Source organism: Petromyzon marinus, chromosome 66 (genome assembly GCF_048934315.1).
Source record: "Petromyzon marinus isolate PM22_M1 ecotype Great Lakes invasive population chromosome 66, UKy_Petmar_22M1.pri1.0, whole genome shotgun sequence".
NCBI lineage: Eukaryota > Metazoa > Chordata > Hyperoartia > Petromyzontiformes > Petromyzontidae > Petromyzon > Petromyzon marinus.
Window position 1 is genome coordinate 4,765,459 of NC_133732.1, and position 19,603 is coordinate 4,785,061.

General features: G+C 54.8%; 1 protein-coding gene across 1 annotated transcript in view; it reads right to left on the bottom strand.

The window, feature by feature from the left end:
- The window catches only part of PLG (plasminogen), a 179,103-nt gene that overhangs the window by 155,885 nt on the left and 3,615 nt on the right, over positions 1-19,603 (bottom strand). The window contains exons 2-5 of the mRNA XM_076054559.1: positions 17,292-17,427; positions 15,431-15,543; positions 10,405-10,519; positions 5,212-5,375 (exon numbers count right to left, since the gene is read on the bottom strand). Coding sequence (XP_075910674.1) covers positions 5,212-5,375; positions 10,405-10,519; positions 15,431-15,543; positions 17,292-17,427 — 528 coding nt within the window. The remainder of the gene's footprint in view (positions 1-5,211; positions 5,376-10,404; positions 10,520-15,430; positions 15,544-17,291; positions 17,428-19,603) is intronic.

Consider the following 19,603-nt stretch of genomic DNA (forward strand, 5'->3'; position numbering starts at 1 on the left):
ACCGCACCAGGTAACTCATTTGAGGCTGAGTCGACCTAGGGGAGCCCCGAGACCGGTTCAGATAATCGTCACAGGTGTTGGCCGTGAGCGGGAATCGAACCCGGGTCGCCAGGTTCATAGCGCAGCGTAGCGCTAACCACTACACCCATCGCTCTCCACAACCATCCCATCAGCGGCACGGGCCCCCAGATTCTGGCAGTGGCTGTCTGATCGGCGGGACCGGTTCAGCACAAGCAGAACGCTGGGGCTGGTTCCGACTTTCAGTGTCTCATCAGCAGCGTAGTCAGCCTCTGCCTTAATCAACGCTGGTGGAACTGGCCCTCAGATGTTTATAGGCCAGGATGGGTTTTGACTTTTAGTGTCTCATCAGCAGCGCAGTCTGCCTCTGCCTTAATCAACGCTGGTGGAACTGGCCCTCAGATGTTTATAGGCCAGGATGGGTTTTGACTTTTAGTGTCTCATCAGCAGCGCAGTCTGCCTCTGCCTTAATCAACGCTGGTGGAACTGGCCCCAGATGTTTATAGGCCAGGATGGGTTTTGACTTTTAGTGTCTCATCAGCAGCGCAGTCAGCCTCAGGCTTAATCAACGCTGGTGGAACTGGCCCCAGATGTTTATAGGCCAGGATGGGTTTTGACTTTTAGTGTCTCATCAGTAGTCAGAGTGAGGGCTCTCTGCCTTAATCAACGCTGGTGGAACTGCCCTCAGATGTTTATAATCAAGGACCGGTTTTCCACATGCAGTGTTTCATCAGCAGCTGAGGTAGTAAACATCACCCTAGCCACCGTGATGATGATGGTGGAACCCACGACCTCCTGTAGACCAGGCGAGGTAGTCAACATCTCCTAGCCACCGTGATGATGGTTGTGGTGGTGGAACCCACGACCTCCTGCACACCAGGCGAGGTAGTCAACATCTCCTAACCACCGTGATGATGATGATGGTGGTGGAACCCACGACCTCCTGTAGACCAGGCAAGGTAGTCAACATCTCCTAGCCACCGTGATGATGGTGGTGGTGGTGGAACCCACGACCTCCTGTAGACCAGGCGAGGTAGTCAACATCTCCTAGCCACCGTGATGATGATGATGGTGGAACCCACGACCTCCTGTACACCAGGCGAGGTAGTCAACGTCTCCTAGCCACCGTGATGATGATGGTGGTGGTGGTGGTGGAACCCACGACCTCCTGTACACCAGGCGAGGCAGTCAACATCTCCTAGCCACCGTGATGATGATGGTGGTGGTGGTGGAACCCACGACCTCCTGTACACCAGGCGAGGTAGTCAACATCTCCTAGCCACCGTGATGATGGTGGAACCCATGACCTCCTGTATACCAGGCGAGGTAGTCAACATCTCCTAGCCACCGTGATGATGATGATGGTGGAACCCACGACCTCCTGGACACCAGGCGAGGTAGTCAACATCTCCTAGCCACGTCACAATGAAGCCGTCTCTCGAGATGGATTCTAAAACCAACAGACAGCCATGGCCACGATGGCCACGTGACGAGGCGCAAGCCGACGGCGCCGTGCCGTGCCACACAACCCCACCCCACGTGCTCTGTCCCGTGACGTCACAATAGCAGTGAGACATTGCCGCATCACGTGGCGTCAAGATGCACCCACCCACCCACCCCACAGGCCCTTGGCAGGCTGTAGGGGCAAGTGCTGTTAGTGGCGAGTAGCAGTGGCTATGAAGGAGACAGAGACAAAGGTCCCCCAGGTAGTCTCTAGCAGGCTGTAGGGGCAAGTGCTGTTAGTGGCGAGTAGCAGTGGCTATGAAAATACAAAGACAAAGATCCCCCAGGTAGCTTCTAGCAGGCTGTAGAGGCAAGTGCTGTTAGTAGCGAGTATCAGTGTCTATGAAAATATAAAGACAAAGATCCCTCAGGTAGCCTCTAGCAGGCTGTAGGGGCAAGTGCTGTTAGTGGGGAGTAGCAGTGTCAATGAAGGAGACAGAGACAAAGATCCCCCAGGTAGCCTCTAGCATGCTTTAGGGGCAAGTGCTGTTAGTGGCGAGTAGCAGTGTCTATGAAGGAGACAGAGACAAAGATCCCCCAGGTAGCCTCCAGCAGGGCTGTAGGGGCAAGTGCTGTTAGTAGCGAGTAGCAGTGTCTATGAAAATACAGAGACAAAGATCCCCCAGGTAGCCTCCAGCAGGGCTGTAGGGGCAAGTGCTGTTAGTGGCGAGTAGCAGTGTCTATGAAGGAGACACAGACAAAGATCCCCCAGGTAGCCTCCAGCAGGGCTGTAGGGGAAAGTGCTGTTACGAGCGAGCAAGGCTACCGGGCACTGTGGCAAAACAGAGGGGGTGGGTGGCCACCAGCCCGCCCGGCCGCCTTTGTATCCCCTAGCGGCGACGATTGCTGTGCAGTGCAACACCGGCCACTGATTGGGGGGCTCAGTCGACCGAGGGGAGAGTCCCCAGATCCCGAGGCTCCGGGTGTCGGCGGATGGCGGCGGTGAGCGGGACTCGAACTCGGGTCGCCGGGAGTTCGTAGGTGCGGTGCGCTAACCGGTGCACCACCGCTCAACCACACAGCCACCATGCGTGCACCAATACATCCACCTCACCCACTCAGCCACCCATCTCACTCACACACCGGTTCACTCACCCACTAGTTCAGTCACTCACCAGCTTACTCACTCACCATCTCATTCATTCACCATCTCACCCACCCACCATCTCACTCAGCCACCATCTCACTCACCAACAATCTCACTCAGCCACCATCTCACTCACCCACCATCTTACTCATCCACCATCTCACTCACCCACCATCTCACTCACCCACCATCTCATTCACTCACCCACCATCTCACTCACTCACTCACCATCTCACTCACTCACCATCTCATTCACTCACCCACCCACCATCTCACCCACCATTCCACTCACCCACCATCTCACTCACCCACCATCTCACTCACCCACCATCTCACTCACTCACCAACTCACTCACTCACCATCTCACTCACCCACCATCTCACCCACCCACCAACCACTCAGCCACCATTTCACTCACCAACAATCTCACTCAGCCACCATCTCACTCACCCACCATCTCACTCACCCACCAACTCACTCACTCACCATCTTACTCACCCACCATCTCACTCACCTACCAGTTCACTCACTCACCATCTCACTCACCCACCATCTCATTCACTCACCCACCATCTCACTCACTCACTCACCATCTCACTCACTCACCATCTCATTCACTCACCCACCCACCATCTCACCCACCATTCCACTCACCCACCATCTCACTCACCCACCATCTCACTCACCCACCATCTCACTCACTCACCAACTCACTCACTCACCATCTCACTCACCCACCATCTCACTCACCCACCACCTCACCCACCATCTCACTCACCCACCAACTCACTCACCAACCATCTCACTCACCCACCATCCCACTCACCCACCATCTCACTCACCCACCATCTCACTCACCATCTCACTCATCCACCATCTCACTCACTCACCATCTCACTCACCATCTCACTCACCCACCATCTCACTCACCCACCAACTCACTCACCCACCAACTCACTCACCCACCATCTCACTCACCCACCATCTCACTCACCCACCAACTCACTCACTCACCAACTCACTCACCCACCATCTTACTCACCCACCATCTCAGCCACCCACCATCTCACTCACCCACCATCTCACTCACCCACCATCTCACTCACCCTCCATCACACTCACTCACCATCCCACTCACTCACCATCCCACTCACTCACCCACCCACCATCTAACCCACCATCTAATTCACTCACTCACCCACCATCTCACCCACCCTCCATCTCACCCACCCACCATATCACTCACTCACCATCACACTCACCCACCATCTCACTCACTCACCAACTCACTCACCCACCACCTCACTCACCATCACACTCACTCACCATTCCACTCACCCACCATCCCACTCACTCACCATCCCACTCACTCACCCACCCACTATCTCACCCACCCACCATCTCACTCACCCTCCATAACACTCACCCACCATCCCACTCACCCACCATCTCACTCACCATCTCACTCACCATCCCACACACTCACCATCTCAATCACCCACCATATAATTCACTCACACACCCACCATCCCACTCGCCCACCATCTCACTCACCCTCCATCACACTCACCCACCATCCCACTCACTCACCATCCCACTCACCCACAATCCCACTCACTTACCCACCCACCATCTCACTCACTCACCATCCCACTCACTCACCATCTCACTCACCCACCATTCCACTCACTCACCCACCATCCCACTCACCATCTCACTCACCCATCCACCATCTCACCCACTCACCATCTCACTCACCCTCCATCCCACTCACTCACCATCCCACTCACCCACAATCCCACTCACTCACCCACCCACCATCTCACTCACCCTCCATCACACACCATCCCACTCACTCACCATCACACTCACCCACCCACCATCTCACCCACCCACCAAAACACTCACCCACCATCCCACTCACCCACCATCTCACTCACCATCTCACTCACCATCCCACACACTCACCATCTCACTCACCCACCATCTAATTCACTCACACACCCACCATCCCCCTCGCCCACCATCTCACTCACCCTCCATCACACTCACCCACCATCCCACTCACTCACCATCCCACTCATCCACAATCCCACTCACTTACCCACCCGCCATGTCACTCACCCACCATCCCACTCACTCACCATCTCACTCACTCACCATCCCCCTCACTCACCATCTCACTCACCCACCATCCCACTCACTCACCCACCATCCCACTCACCATCTCACTCACCCACCATCCCACTCACCCACCCACCATCTCACCCACTATCCCACTCACCATCTCACTCACCCACCATCTCACTCACCATGCCATTCACTCACCCACCCACCATCCCACCCACCCACCATCCCACCAACTCACCCACCCACCATCTCACTCACCCTCGATCTCCCTCACCCACCATCCCACTCACTCACCCACCCACCTTCTCACTCACCCTCCATCCCACTCACTCACCCACCCACCATCTCACTCACCCACCATCTCACTCACCCTCCATCTCACCCACCCACCATCTCACCCACCCACCATCCCATCTCACCCACCCACCATCTCACTCACCAACTCACCCACCCACCATCTCACCCACCACACCTGTGTGCTGGTCGCTGGGCAGCCGCACGCAGGAATCCACGTTGCAGTAGTCGAAGCGGAGCTGTGGGTCTGCCGTGTAGCACCACGGCCCCTTCGTGTCGTTGTCGGGGTTCCGGCAGAAGTTCTCCTCCAGCGCGGCCAACGGATGCGTGGTCGGAGAGTAGCTGCGGGACACAGGGACACGTGGTCGGGGTGCAGGGACACGTGGTCGGGACACAGGGACACGTGGTCGGGACACAGGGACACGTGGTCGGGATACAGGCCACGTGGTCGAGGAGTAGCTGCGGGACACAGGGACACGTGGTCGGGATACAGGCCACGTGGTTGGAGAGTAGCTGCGGGACGCAGGGACACGTGGTAGGGACGCAGGGACACGTGGTAGGGACACAGGGACACGTGGTAGGGACACAGGGACACGTGGTCGGGGTGCAGGGACACGTGGTCGGGACACAGGGACACGTGGTCGGGGTACAGGGACACGTGGTCGGGACACAGGGACACGTGGTCGGGGTACAGGGACACGTGGTCGGGGTACAGGGACACGTGGTCGGGACGCAGGGACACGTGGTCGGGACACAGGGTCACGTGGTCGGGACACAGGGCCACGTGGTCGGGACATAGGGACACGTGGTCGGGGTGCAGGGACACGTGGTCGGGACACAGGGACACGTGGTCGGGACACAGGGACACGTGGTCGGGGTACAGAGACACGTGGTCGGGACACAGGGACACGTGGTCGGGACACAGGCCACGTGGTCGGGACACAGACCACGTGGTCGAGACACAGACCACGTGGTCGGGACGCAGGGACACAGGCCACGTGGTCGGGATACAGCAACACGTGGTTGGGATACAGGCCACGTGGTCGGGACACAGTGACACATGCTACGTGGGTTCCGATCTCATTACCCACCATCTCATTCACTCACCATCTCACTCACTCAATTCCCCACCATCTCACTCACCCACTCACTCACCCATCATCTCATTCACTCACCCACCATCTCACCCACCCACTCACCCACTATCTCACTCACTCACTTCCCCACCATCTCACTCACTCACCCATCATCTCATTCACTCACCCACCATCTCATTCACTCACTATCTCACTCACTCACTTCTCCACCATCTCACTTACCCACCACCTCACTCACCCACCCACCCACTGACCCACTCACCATCTCACTCACTCAATCACTCCCCCACCATCTCACTCACCCAACATCTCATTCACTCACCCACCATCTCACCCACCCACTCACCCACTATCTCACTCACTCACTTCCCCATCATCTCACTCACCCACCACCTCACTCACCCACCCACCCACCGACCCACTCACCATCTCATTCACTCACTATCTCACTCACTCACTTCCCCACCATCTCACTCACCCACTCACTCACCCATCATCTCATTCACTCACCCACCATCTCACCCACCATCTCACCCACCCACTCACCCACCATCTCATTCACTCACCATCTCACTCACTCACTTCCCCACCATCTCACTCACCCACAACCTCACTCACCCACCCACCCACTGACCCACTCACCATCTCACTCACTCACTCACTCACTCCCCCACCATCTCACTCACCCACCATCTCACTCACCCACTCACCCACCATCTCACTCACCCACCATGTCACTCAACCACCATCTCATTCGCACAACAACTCACTCACCCACCACCTCACCCACCATCTCACTCACCCACCATCCCACTTGCTCACCACCTCACCCACTCACCCACCATCTCACTCACCCACCATCCCACTCACCCAGCATCTTACTCACCCACCATCTCACTCACCATCTCACTCACCCACTCACCCGCCATCTCACTCAACCACCATCCCAGTTGCTCACCATCTCACCCACTCACCCACCATCTCACTCACCCACTCACCCACCGTCTCACTCACCCACCATCTCACTCACCCACCATCTCACTCACCCACCATCTCACTCAACCACCATCTCACTCACCCACCATCTCACTCACTCACCATCTCACTCACTCACCATCTCACTCACCCACCATCTCACTCACCCACCATCTCATTCGCACAACATCTCACTCACTCACCCACCACCTCACCCACCATCTCACTCACCCACCATCCCACTTGCTCACCATCTCACTCACTCACCCAGCATCTCACTCACCCACCATCTCACTCACCCACCATCTCACTCACCCACCATCTCACCCACCCACCATCTCACTCACCCACCATCCCACTCACCCACCCTCTCACTTACCATCTCACTCACCCACCATCCCACTCACCCACCATCTCACTCACCCACCCACCCACTCACCCACCATCTCACCCACTCACCATCTCACTCACCCACCATCCCACTTGCTCACCCACTCACCCACCATCTCACTCACCCACCCACTCACCCACCATCTCACCCAGTCACCCACTCACCCACCATCTCAACCACCATCTCACCCACTCACCCACTCATCCACCATCTCACCCACCATCTCACCCACCCACCCACTCACCCACCATCTCACCCACCATCTCACCCACCCACCCACTCACCCACCATCTCACCCACCATCTCACCCACTCACTCACCATCTCACCCATCATCTCACTCACCCACCATCTCACTCACCCACCATCTCACTCACCCACCATCTCACTCACCCACCATCTCACTCACCCACCATCTCACTCACCCACCATCTCACTCACCCACCCACCCACTCACCCACCATCTCACTCGCTCACCATCTCATCCACCATCTCACCCACCCACCCACCCACTCACCCACCCACTCACCCACCATCTCACCCACCCACTCATCCACCATCTCACTCACCCACTCACCCAACATCTCACTCACCCACTCACCCACTCACTCACCATCTGACTCACTCACTCACCATCTCACCCACCATCTCACTCACCCACTCACCCACCATCTCACTCACCCACTCACCCACCATCTCACCCACCATCTCACTCACCCACTCACCCACCATCTCACTCACCCACTCACCCACCATCTCACTCACCCACTCACCCACCATCTCACCCACCTACTCACCCACCATCTCACCCACCATCTCACTCACTCACTCACCATCTCACCCACCATCTCACTCACCCACTCACCCACCATCTCACCCACCCACTCACCCACCATCTCACCCAGTCACTCACCCACCATCTCACTCACCCACTCACTCACCATCTCACTCACTCACTCACCCACCATCTCACTCACCCTCTCACCCACCCACCCACCCACTCACCCACTCACCCACCCACTCACCCACCATCTCACTTACCATCTCACCCACCCACCCACCCACTCACCCACTCACCCACCCACTCATCCACCATCTCACCCACTCACTCACTCACCCACCCTCTCACTTACCATCTCACTCACCCACCATCCCACTCACCCACCATCTCACTCACCCACCCACCCACTCACCCACCATCTCACCCACTCACCATCTCACTCACCCACCATCCCACTTGCTCACCCACTCACCCACCATCTCACTCACCCACCCACTCACCCACCATCTCACCCAGTCACCCACTCACCCACCATCTCAACCACCATCTCACCCACTCACCCACTCATCCACCATCTCACCCACCATCTCACCCACCCACCCACTCACCCACCATCTCACCCACCATCTCACCCACCCACCCACTCACCCACCATCTCACCCACCATCTCACCCACTCACTCACCATCTCACCCATCATCTCACTCACCCACCATCTCACTCACCCAACATCTCACTCACCCACCATCTCACTCACCCACCATCTCACTCACCCACCCACCCACTCACCCACCATCTCACTCGCTCACCATCTCATCCACCATCTCACCCACCCACCCACCCACTCACCCACCCACTCACCCACCATCTCACCCACCCACTCATCCACCATCTCACTCACTCACTCACCCACCATCTCACTCACCCACTCACCCACTCACTCACCATCTGACTCACTCACTCACCATCTCACCCACCATCTCACTCACCCACTCACCCACCATCTCACTCACCCACTCACCCACCATCTCACCCACCATCTCACTCACCCACTCACCCACCATCTCACTCACCCACTCACCCACCATCTCACTCACCCACTCACCCACCATCTCACCCACCTACTCACCCACCATCTCACCCACCATCTCACTCACTCACTCACCATCTCACCCACCATCTCACTCACCCACTCACCCACCATCTCACCCACCCACTCACCCACCATCTCACCCAGTCACTCACCCACCATCTCACTCACCCACTCACTCACCATCTCACTCACTCACTCACCCACCATCTCACTCACCATCTCACCCACCCACCCACCCACTCACCCACTCACCCACTCACCCACCCACTCACCCACCATCTCACTTACCATCTCACCCACCCACCCACCCACTCACCCACTCACCCACCCACTCATCCACCATCTCACCCACTCACTCACTCACTCACCCACTCACCCACCCACCCACTCACTCACCCACTCACCCACGCACCATCTCACTCACCCACTCACTCACCCACCCACTCACTCACTCACCCACCCACCCACTCACTCACCCACCCACCCACCCACTCACTCACCCACCCACCCACTCACTCACCCACTCACCCACCCACTCACTCACCCACTCACTCACTCACCCACCCACTCACCTACTCACCCACTCACTCACCCACCCACTCACCCACTCACCCACCCACCATCTCACTCACCCACTCACCCACCCACTCACCCACCCACCATCTCACTCACCCACTCACCCACCCACTCACCTACTCACCCACTCACTCACCCACTCACTCACCCACTCACCCACCCACCCACTCACTCACTCATTCACCCACTCACCCACCATCTCACTCACCCACTCACCCATCCACTCACCCACCCACTCACCTACTCACCCACTCACTCACCCACCCACTCACCCACTCACCCACCCACCATCTCACTCACCCACTCACCCACCCACTCACCCACCCACCATCTCACCCACCCACCCACCCACTCACCCACCCACCCACTCACCCACCATCTCACCCACCCACTCACTCACTCACCCACTCACTCACCCACCATCTCACCCACCCACTCCCTCGCCCTCCGACTCACTCACCGGGGTTTGTGTGGAGTCTCGCTGCTCCACCTCTGACACTCCGTGCCCTGCTGGGTCACGGACTTCGTGCCCCGGTAGTCCGATCCGTGCCCTCGGGCACAGTCCTCGAGATAGTCTGCACCATCAGAGACGCTTCATTTAGGCCGCAGGAAGAATCCGACGAGCCATGAAGCTCTTTCTCACGAATGTCCAGGTAAGGGGCCGTCCTTAAATGACGTCACGCGATTCAGACCCCCCCACCCGCCCTCAAATATGACGTCACAAAGCTCTGGCCCCTCCCCCTCCCCTCATCAAAACAATATTTCCATTTTGAAAATAAAACTGCGCTTCAAATCGCTTTAAACTGTTGTCACATTGTAGTTGCGTATTTAACGTGGTGCTTACAACTGCGATGTTGTAGGTAGAACACATTTATTAACAAAGTCTATTTGATTAAGTAGAAACGTGTTTGTCTATATTTATTTATTTATAAAGTTTTATGTGACGTCACATTTCTCAAACCCCACCCCCTCGTCACGCGGCGTCACAAAAAGTCAGACCCCACCCCCTGCCCGCCCTCAAATATGACGTCACAAAGCTCTGGCCCCTCCCCCTCCCCTCACCAAAAACAATATTTCCATTTTGAAAATAAAACTCGCTTCAAATCGCTTTAAACTGTTGTCACATTGTAGTTGCGTATTTAACGTGGCGCTTACAACTGCGATGTTGTAGGTAGAACACATTTATTAACAAAGTCTATTTGAATTTATATGCTTAGCTCTTTGGGTAAAGTCACCAAGTTGAAGGGAAAACAATAAAATATATATGTGTTTAATATATATTTTTATTATTTTATTGCTTCCCCTTCAACGTGGTGACTTTACCGAAAGAGCTAAGAATATAAAAGTAAATTTGATTAAGTAGAAACGTTGTTTGACTATAATTATTTATAAAAGTTGGGCAATTTTGACGTGACGTCACAGTTCTCAAACCCCCCCCCCCACCCCCGCCCCCTCAAGGTGCGTGACGTCATTCATGGGCTCTGCTGAGCTGCTGTTTAGCCCTTCTTCAGATGCGTCCACGGGCATCACGAACGATATCAAAGCGACGAAGATCGTGACCTATCATCATCATCATCATCAAAACTTCGACTTAAAGCGTTCGTGCCTGCAAGGATTCAACTCCTTTGATTCTTCCGGTAAAGTCACCGCCACGTAGAAAATTAGAATAAAATAATAAACTAAAATAACGCGATAAAATTTCTCACGACGTTTCGGCCACCACACGAGTGGCCTTCTTCAGAGCTTCGTCGTCCCGAACAGGTTTGTTCCTTTCACCTGAAGAAGGCCGCTTGTGTTGTGGCCGAAACGTCGTGAGAATTTTTATTGTGTTATTTTATTATTTTATCAATTTATTATTTTATGGTGACTTTACCGAAAGAACCAAAGAAGATAGAAACGTGTTGTCCGTATTTATTTAAAGTTGCGCGTTTTGATGTGACGTCACATTTCCAAAACCCCTCTCCTCCCTCGTGTTATTTTATTATTTTATCCTCATTCTACGTGGTGGTGACTTTACCGAAAGAACCATAGAAGACAATCATCATCATCATCATTTATAGGCGTAGTCAAACGCTCTCCAAACGTGTCACGTCGATTCCACGTGGGGAGGGGAAAACCCATAAGACCTGGAGACGAATCCACGCGACTATTGGGAGAGAGACAGAGAGAGAGACGCAGACTCCAAATCTACAGCAGCAGAAGCAGCAGCAGGGATCAAGGGTCGGAATCTAACCAACGACCACCTGTACACCAGGCGAGGTAGTCAACATCTCATAGCCACTATAGTCTGTAGACAATGCCAGTCTATTGTGCGGTGTTGAGTCTATGGGCAGTGTTGAGTCTATGGTGCAGTGTTGAGTCTATGGGCAGAACTGAGTCTATGGTGCAGTGTTGAGTCTATGGTGCAGTGTTGAGTCTATGGTGCAGTGTTGAGTCTATGGGCAGTGTTGAGTCTAAGGTGCAGTGTTGAATCTATGGTACAGTGTTGAGTCTATGGTGCAGTGTTGAGTCTATGGGCAGTGTTGAGTCTAAGGTGCAGTGTTGAGTCTATGGTACAGTGTTGAGTCTATGAGCAGTGTTGGGTCTATGGGCAGTGTTGAGTCTATGGTGCAGTGTTGAGTCTATGGTGCAGTGTTGAGTCTATGGCGCCGTGTTGAGTCTATGGTGCAGTGTTGAGTCTATGGGCAGTGTTGAGTCTATGGTACGGTGTTGAGTCTATGGTGCAGTGTTGAGTCTATGGTACAGTATTGAGTCAATGGGCAGTGTTGAGTCTATGGGCAGTGTTGAGTTTATGGTGCAGTGATGAATCTATGGGCAGTGTTGAGTCTATGGTGCAGTGTTGAGACTATGGGCAGTGTTGGGTCTATGGGCAGTGTTGAGTCTATGGGGCAGTACTGAGTCTATGGTGCAATGTTGAGTCTATGGTGCAGTGTTGAGTCTATGGGCAGTGTTGAGTCTATGGGCAGTGTTGGGTCTATGGTGCAGTGTTGAGTCTATGGTGCAGTGTTCAGTCTATGGTGCAATGTTGAGTCTATGGTGCAGTGTTAAGTCTATTGTGCAATGTTGAGTCTATGAGCAGTGTTGGGTCTATGGGCAGTGTTGAGTCTATGGTGCAGTGTTGAGTCTATGGGGCAGTGCTGAGTCAATGGTGCAGTGCTGAGTCTATGGTACAGTGTTGAGTCTATGGTGCAGTGTTGAGTCTATGGTACAGTGTTGAGTCTATGGTGCAGTGTTGAGTCTATGGTGCAGTGTTGAGTCTATGGTGCAGTGTTGAGTCTATGGTGCAGTGTTGAGTCTATGGTGCAGTGTTGAGTCTATGGGCAGTGTTGAGTCTATGGGCAGTGTTGAGTCTAAGGTGCAGTGTTGAGTCTATGGTACAGTGTTGAGTCTATGAGCAGTGTTGCGTCTATGGGCAGTGTTGAGTCTATGGTGCAGTGTTGAGTCTATGGTGCAGTGTTGAGTCTATGGCGCCGTGTTGAGTCTATGATGCAGTGTTGAGTCTATGGTACGGTGTTGAGTCTATGCTGCAGTGTTGAGTCTATGGTGCAGTGTTGAATCTATGGTGCAGTGTTGAGTCTATGGTACAGCATTGAGTCTATGGGCAGTGTTGAGTCTATGGGCAGTGTTGAGTCTATGGTGCAGTGATGAATCTATGGGCAGTGTTGAGTCTATGGTGCAGTGTTGAGACTATGGGCAGTGTTGGGTCTATGGGCAGTGTTGAGTCTAAGGTGCAGTGTTGAGTCTATGAGCAGTGTTGGGTCTATGGGCAGTGTTGAGTCTATGGGGCAGTACTGAGTCTATGGTGCAATGTTGAGTCTATGGTGCAGTGTTGAGTCTATGGGCAGTGTTGAGTGTATGGGCAGTGTTGAGTCTAAGGTGCATTGTTGAGTCTATACTACAGTGTTGAGTCTATGAGCAGTTTTGGGTCTATGGGCAGTGTTGAGTCTATGGTGCAGTGTTGAGTCTATGGTGCAGTGTTGAGTCTATGGTGCAGTCTTGAGTCTATGGTGCAGTGTTGAGTCTATTGTGCAGAGTTAAGTCTATGGTGCAGTGTTGAGTCTATGGTGCAGTGTTGAGTCTATGGTGTTGTGTTGAGTCTATGGTGCAGTGTTGAGTCTATGGTGCAGTGTTGAGTCTATGGTGCAGTGTTGAGTCTATGGTGCAGTGTTGAGTCTATGGTGCAGTGTTGCATCTATGGTGCAGTGTTGAGTCTATGGTGCAGTATTGAGTCTATGGTGCAGTGTTGAGTCTATGGTGCAGTGTTGATTCTATGGTGCAGTGTTGAGTCTATGGTGCAGTGTTGAGTCTATGGTGCAGTGTTGAGTCTATGGTGCAGTCTTGAGTCTATGGTGCAGTGTTGAGTCTATTGTGCAGAGTTGAGTCTATGGTGCAGTGTTGAGTCTAAGGTGCAGTGTTGAGTCTATGGTGTTGTGTTGAGTCTATGGTGCAGTGTTGAGTCTATGGTGCAGTGTTGAGTCTATGGTGCAGTGTTGAGTCTATGGTGCAGTGTTGAGTCTATGGTGCAGTGTTGAGTCTATGGTACAGTCTTGAGTCTATAGTGCAGTGTTGAGTCTATGGTGCAGTGTTGAGTCTATGTTGCATTCTTGAGTCTATGGTGCAGTGTTGAGTCTATGGTGCAGTGTTGAGTCTACGGTGCAGTGTTGAGTCTATGGTGCAGTCTTGAGTCTATGGTGCAGTGTTGAGTCTATTGTGCAGAGTTGAGTCTATGGTGCAGTGTTGAGTCTATGGTGCAGTGTTGAGTCTATGGTACAGTGTTGAGTCTATGGTGCAGTGTTGAGTCTGTGGTGCAGTGTTGAGTCTAAGGTGCAGTCTTGAGTCTATGGTGCAGTGTTGAGTCTATGGTGCAGTCTTGAGTCTATGGTGCAGTGTTGAGTCTATGGTGCAGTGTTGAATCTATGGTGCAGTGTTGAGTCTATGGTGCATGTTGAGTCTATGGTGCAGTGTTGAGTCTAAGGTCCAGTCTTGAGTCTATGGTGCAGTGTTGAGTCTATGGTGCAGTGTTGAGTCTATGGTGCAGTGTTGAGTCTATGGTGCAGTGTTGAGTCTATGGTGCAGTGTTGAGTCTATGGGTAGTGTTGAGTCTATGGTGAAGTGTTGAGTCTATGGTGCAGTGTTGAGTCTATGGTGCAGTGTTGAGTCTATGGTGCAGTGTTGAGTCTATGGGTAGTGTTGAGTCTATGGTGCAGTGTTGAGTCTATGGTGCAGTGTTGAGTCTATGGTGCAGTGTTGAGTCTATGGTGCAGTGTTGAGTCTATGGTGCAGTGTTGAGTTTATGGTGCAGTGTTAAGTGTGTGGTGCAGTGTTGATTCTATGGTGCAGTGTTGATTCTATGGTGCAGTGTTGAGTCTATGGTGCAGTGTTGAGTCTATGGTGAGGTGTTGATTCTATGGTGCAGTGTTGAGTCTATGGTGCAGTGTTGAGTCTATAGTGCCGTGCTGACTTCAAGGTGCAGGTAGGGGGGTCACCGTTTCTCTCGTAGAGGTCGTAGCCACGGCGGTTGGAGGGCTTCTTGAGTAGACTGTTGAGCGGAGTGGTCACGCAGTTCCACACCTTCCAGTCTCGGATGTAGGCGAAGGACCTGCGATGGACATACGGAAGTTTTTCACAGTCGCCGTGGCTAGGAGACTTTGACTACCTCGCCTGGTGTACAGGAGGTCGTGGGTTCCACCACCACCACCACCATCATCACGGTGGCTAGGAGATGTTGACTACGTCGCCTGGTGTACAGGAGGTCGTGGGTTCCACCACCACCATCACCACGGTGGCTAGGAGATGTTGACTACCTCGCCTGGTGCACAGGAGGTCGTGGGTTCCACCACCACCACCACCATCATCATCACGGTGGCTAGGAGATGTTGACTTCCTCGCCTGGTGTACAGGAGGTCGTGGGTTCCACCACCACAATCATCATTACCGTGGCTATGAGATGTTGACTACCTCGCCTGGTGTACAGGAGGTCGTGGGTTCCACCACCACTACCATCATCATCACGGTGGCTAGGAGATGTTGACTACCTCGCCTGGTGTACAATAGGTCGTGGGTTCCACCACCACCATCACCACGGTGGCTAGGAGATGTTGACTACCTCGCCTGGTGTACAGGAGGTCATGGGTTCCACCACCATCATCACGGTGGCTATGAGATGTTGACTACCATGCCTGGTGTACAGGAAGTTGTGGGTTCCACCACCACAATCATCATTACGGTGGCTATGAGATGTTGACTACCTCGCCTGGTGTACAGGAGGTCGTGGGTTCCACCACCACCACCACCACCATCACCACGGTGGCTATGAGATGTTGACTACCTCGCCCGGTGTACAGGAGGTCGTGGTTTCCACCACCAACATCACGGTGGCTATGAGATGTTGACTACCTCGCCTGGTGTACAGGAGGTCGTGGGTTCCACCACCACCATCATCATCACAGTGGCTAGGAGATGTTGACTACCTCGCCTGCTATGCAGGAGGTCGTAGCTTCCACTACCACCACCACCACCACCACGGTGGTTACGAGATGTTGACTACCTCGCCAGGTATACAGGAGATTGTGGGTGCCACCACCATCATCATCACAGTGGCTTGTAGATGTTGACTACCTCGCCTTGTGTACAGGAGGTCGTGGGTTCCACCACCATCATCATCATCACGGTGGCTAGGAGATGTTGACTACCTCGCCTGGTGTACAGGAAGTCGTGGGTTCCACCACCACCACCACCATCACCACGGTGGCTAGGAGATGTTGACTACCTCGCCTGGTGTACAGGAGGTCGTGGGTTCCACCACCACCACCACCATCATCATCACGGTGGCTAGGAGATGTTGACTACCTCGCCTGGTGTACAGGAGGTCGTGGGTTCCACCACCACCACCACCATCATCACGGTGGCTAGGAGATGTTGACTACCTCGCCTGGTGTACAGGAGGTCGTGGGTTCCACCACCACCACCACCATCATCATCACGGTGGCTATGAGATGTTGACTACCTCGCCTGGCTACAGGAGGTCGTGGGTTCCACCACCACCACCACCACGGTGGCTAGGAGATGTTGACTACTTCGCCTGGTGTACAGGAAGTCGTGGGTTCAGCCCAGACATTGACGCCTGCTGCTGCTGCTATTTGTATCTTTGTCTCTCACCGTGGTGATCCCCGCGTGGATTTTTCTCAGGACCCTCCGAGTTTGTCCCTCCTCCGCATTCGGACTCGAATTCGCACGGCGCACAGGAGAAATCTGCCCCCCATGACCCCAAAGAACGGAGCGAACCCTTGCCGCGAATGGCTTCCCGTTGCGGACGGACGACGTTTCGGGCGCCGGACCTTCTCCTACCTGCAGACGAAGTTGGCCTCGTCCTCGCACTGACGAGCGCACTCCTGGACGGAGGTCACCGTGTGGCGTTCCTTGGCGGCCGAGTAGAGGTAGAGACCCACCGTGTGGGAGTAGCCCTTGATAGGTGCCGACACGACTGTGACACACAGGTGGGTGGGTGAGTGGGTGGGTGAGTGGGTGGGTGAGTGGGTGAGTGGGTGAGTGTGTGAGTGGGTGAGTGGGTGAGTGAGTGGGTGGGTGAGTGGGTGGGTTGGTGAGTGAGTGAGTGAGTGGATGAGTGAGTGAGTGGGTGGGTGAGTGGGTGGGTGAGTGGGTGGGTGAGTGGGTGAGTGGGTGGGTGGGTGAGTGGGTGAGTGGGTGGGTGAGTGAGTGGGTGAGTGGGTGAGTGGGTGGGTGAGTGGGTGAGTGAGTGGGTGGGTGGGTGGGTGAGTGGGTGAGTGGGTGGGTGAGTGGGTGAGTGGTTAGTTGGGTGAGTGTGTGAGTGGGTGGGTGGGTGGGTGAGTCAGTGGGTGTGTGAGTGGGTGGGTGGGTGAGTGAGTGGGTGGGTGGGTGAGTGGGTGAGTGGGTGAGTGGGTGGGTGGGTGAGTGAGTGTGTGAGTGGGTGGGTGAGTGGGTGAGTGGTTAGTTGGGTGAGTGAGTGAGTGGGTGGGTGAGTGGGTTGGTGAGTGAGTGGGTGGGTGGGTGGGTGAGTGGGTGGGTGGGTGAGTCAGTGGGTGGGTGAATGGGTGAGTGGGTGGGTGAGTGAGTGAGTCGGTGGGTGGGTGAGTGGGTGAGTGGGTAGGTGGGTAAGTGAGTGGGTGGGTGAATGGGTGGGTGGGTGAGTGAGTGGGTGGGTGGGTGAGTGGGTGAGTTAGTGGGTGAGTGAGCGAGTGGGTGAGTGGGTGGGTGGGTGAGTGGGTAAGGGGTGGGTGGGTGAGTGAGTGAGTGGGTGAGTGGGTGAGTGAGTGGGTGGGTGGGTGAGTTAGTGGGTGGGTGAGTTAGTGGGTGGGTGAGTGAGTGGATGGGTGAGTGAGTGAGTGGGTGAGTGGGTGGGTGAGTAGGTGGGTGAGTGAGTAAGTGGGTGAGTGAGTGGGTGGGTGAGTGGGTAAGTGAGTGGGTGAGTGGGTGATTTAGTGGGTGGGTGAGTGGGTTGGTAGGTGAGTGGGTGGGGGCGTGAATGAGTGAGTGGGTGAATGAGTGGGTGGGTGAATGAGTGGGTGATTCAGTGAAGGAATGAGTGAGTCAGCGAGCTTTAATCAGCAGGGTTGGAGGTGGCTGAATCAGAGAGTGGATGCGAACACCAAATCCAGTCTGGAACTCATCACCACATTACTGCCCTTACTCGCATAGGCGTGGGTGAATGGGTGCGTGGGTGAGTGGGTGAGTGAGTGGGTGAGTGAGTGGGTGGGTGAGTGGGTGGGTGGGTGAGTGAGTGACTGAGTGGATGAGTGAGTGAGTGAGTGGGTGGGTGGGTGAGTGAGTGGGTGGGTGAGTGAGTGGGTGGGTGGGTGAGTGAGTGAGTGAGTGGATGAGTGAGTGAGTGGGTGGGTGAATGGGTGGGTGAGTGGGTGGGTGAGTGGGTGAGTGGGTGGGTGGGTGAGTGGGTGAGTGGGTGGGTGAGTGAGTGGGTGAGTGGGTGAGTGGTGGGTGAGTGGGTGAGTGAGTGGGTGGGTGGGTGGGTGAGTGGGTGAGTGGGTGGGTGAGTGGGTGAGTGGTTAGTTGGGTGAGTGTGTGAGTGGGTGGGTGGGTGGGTGAGTCAGTGGGTGTGTGAGTGGGTGGGTGGGTGAGTGAGTGGGTGGGTGGGTGAGTGGGTGAGTGGGTGAGTGGGTGGGTGGGTGAGTGAGTGTGTGAGTGGGTGGGTGAGTGGGTGAGTGGTTAGTTGGGTGAGTGAGTGAGTGGGTGGGTGAGTGGGTTGGTGAGTGAGTGGGTGGGTGGGTGGGTGAGTGGGTGGGTGGGTGAGTCAGTGGGTGGGTGAATGGGTGAGTGGGTGGGTGAGTGAGTGAGTCGGTGGGTGGGTGAGTGGGTGAGTGGGTAGGTGGGTAAGTGAGTGGGTGGGTGAATGGGTGGGTGGGTGAGTGAGTGGGTGGGTGGGTGAGTGGGTGAGTTAGTGGGTGAGTGAGCGAGTGGGTGAGTGGGTGGGTGGGTGAGTGGGTAAGGGGTGGGTGGGTGAGTGAGTGAGTGGGTGAGTGGGTGAGTGAGTGGGTGGGTGGGTGAGTTAGTGGGTGGGTGAGTTAGTGGGTGGGTGAGTGAGTGGATGGGTGAGTGAGTGAGTGGGTGAGTGGGTGGGTGAGTAGGTGGGTGAGTGAGTAAGTGGGTGAGTGAGTGGGTGGGTG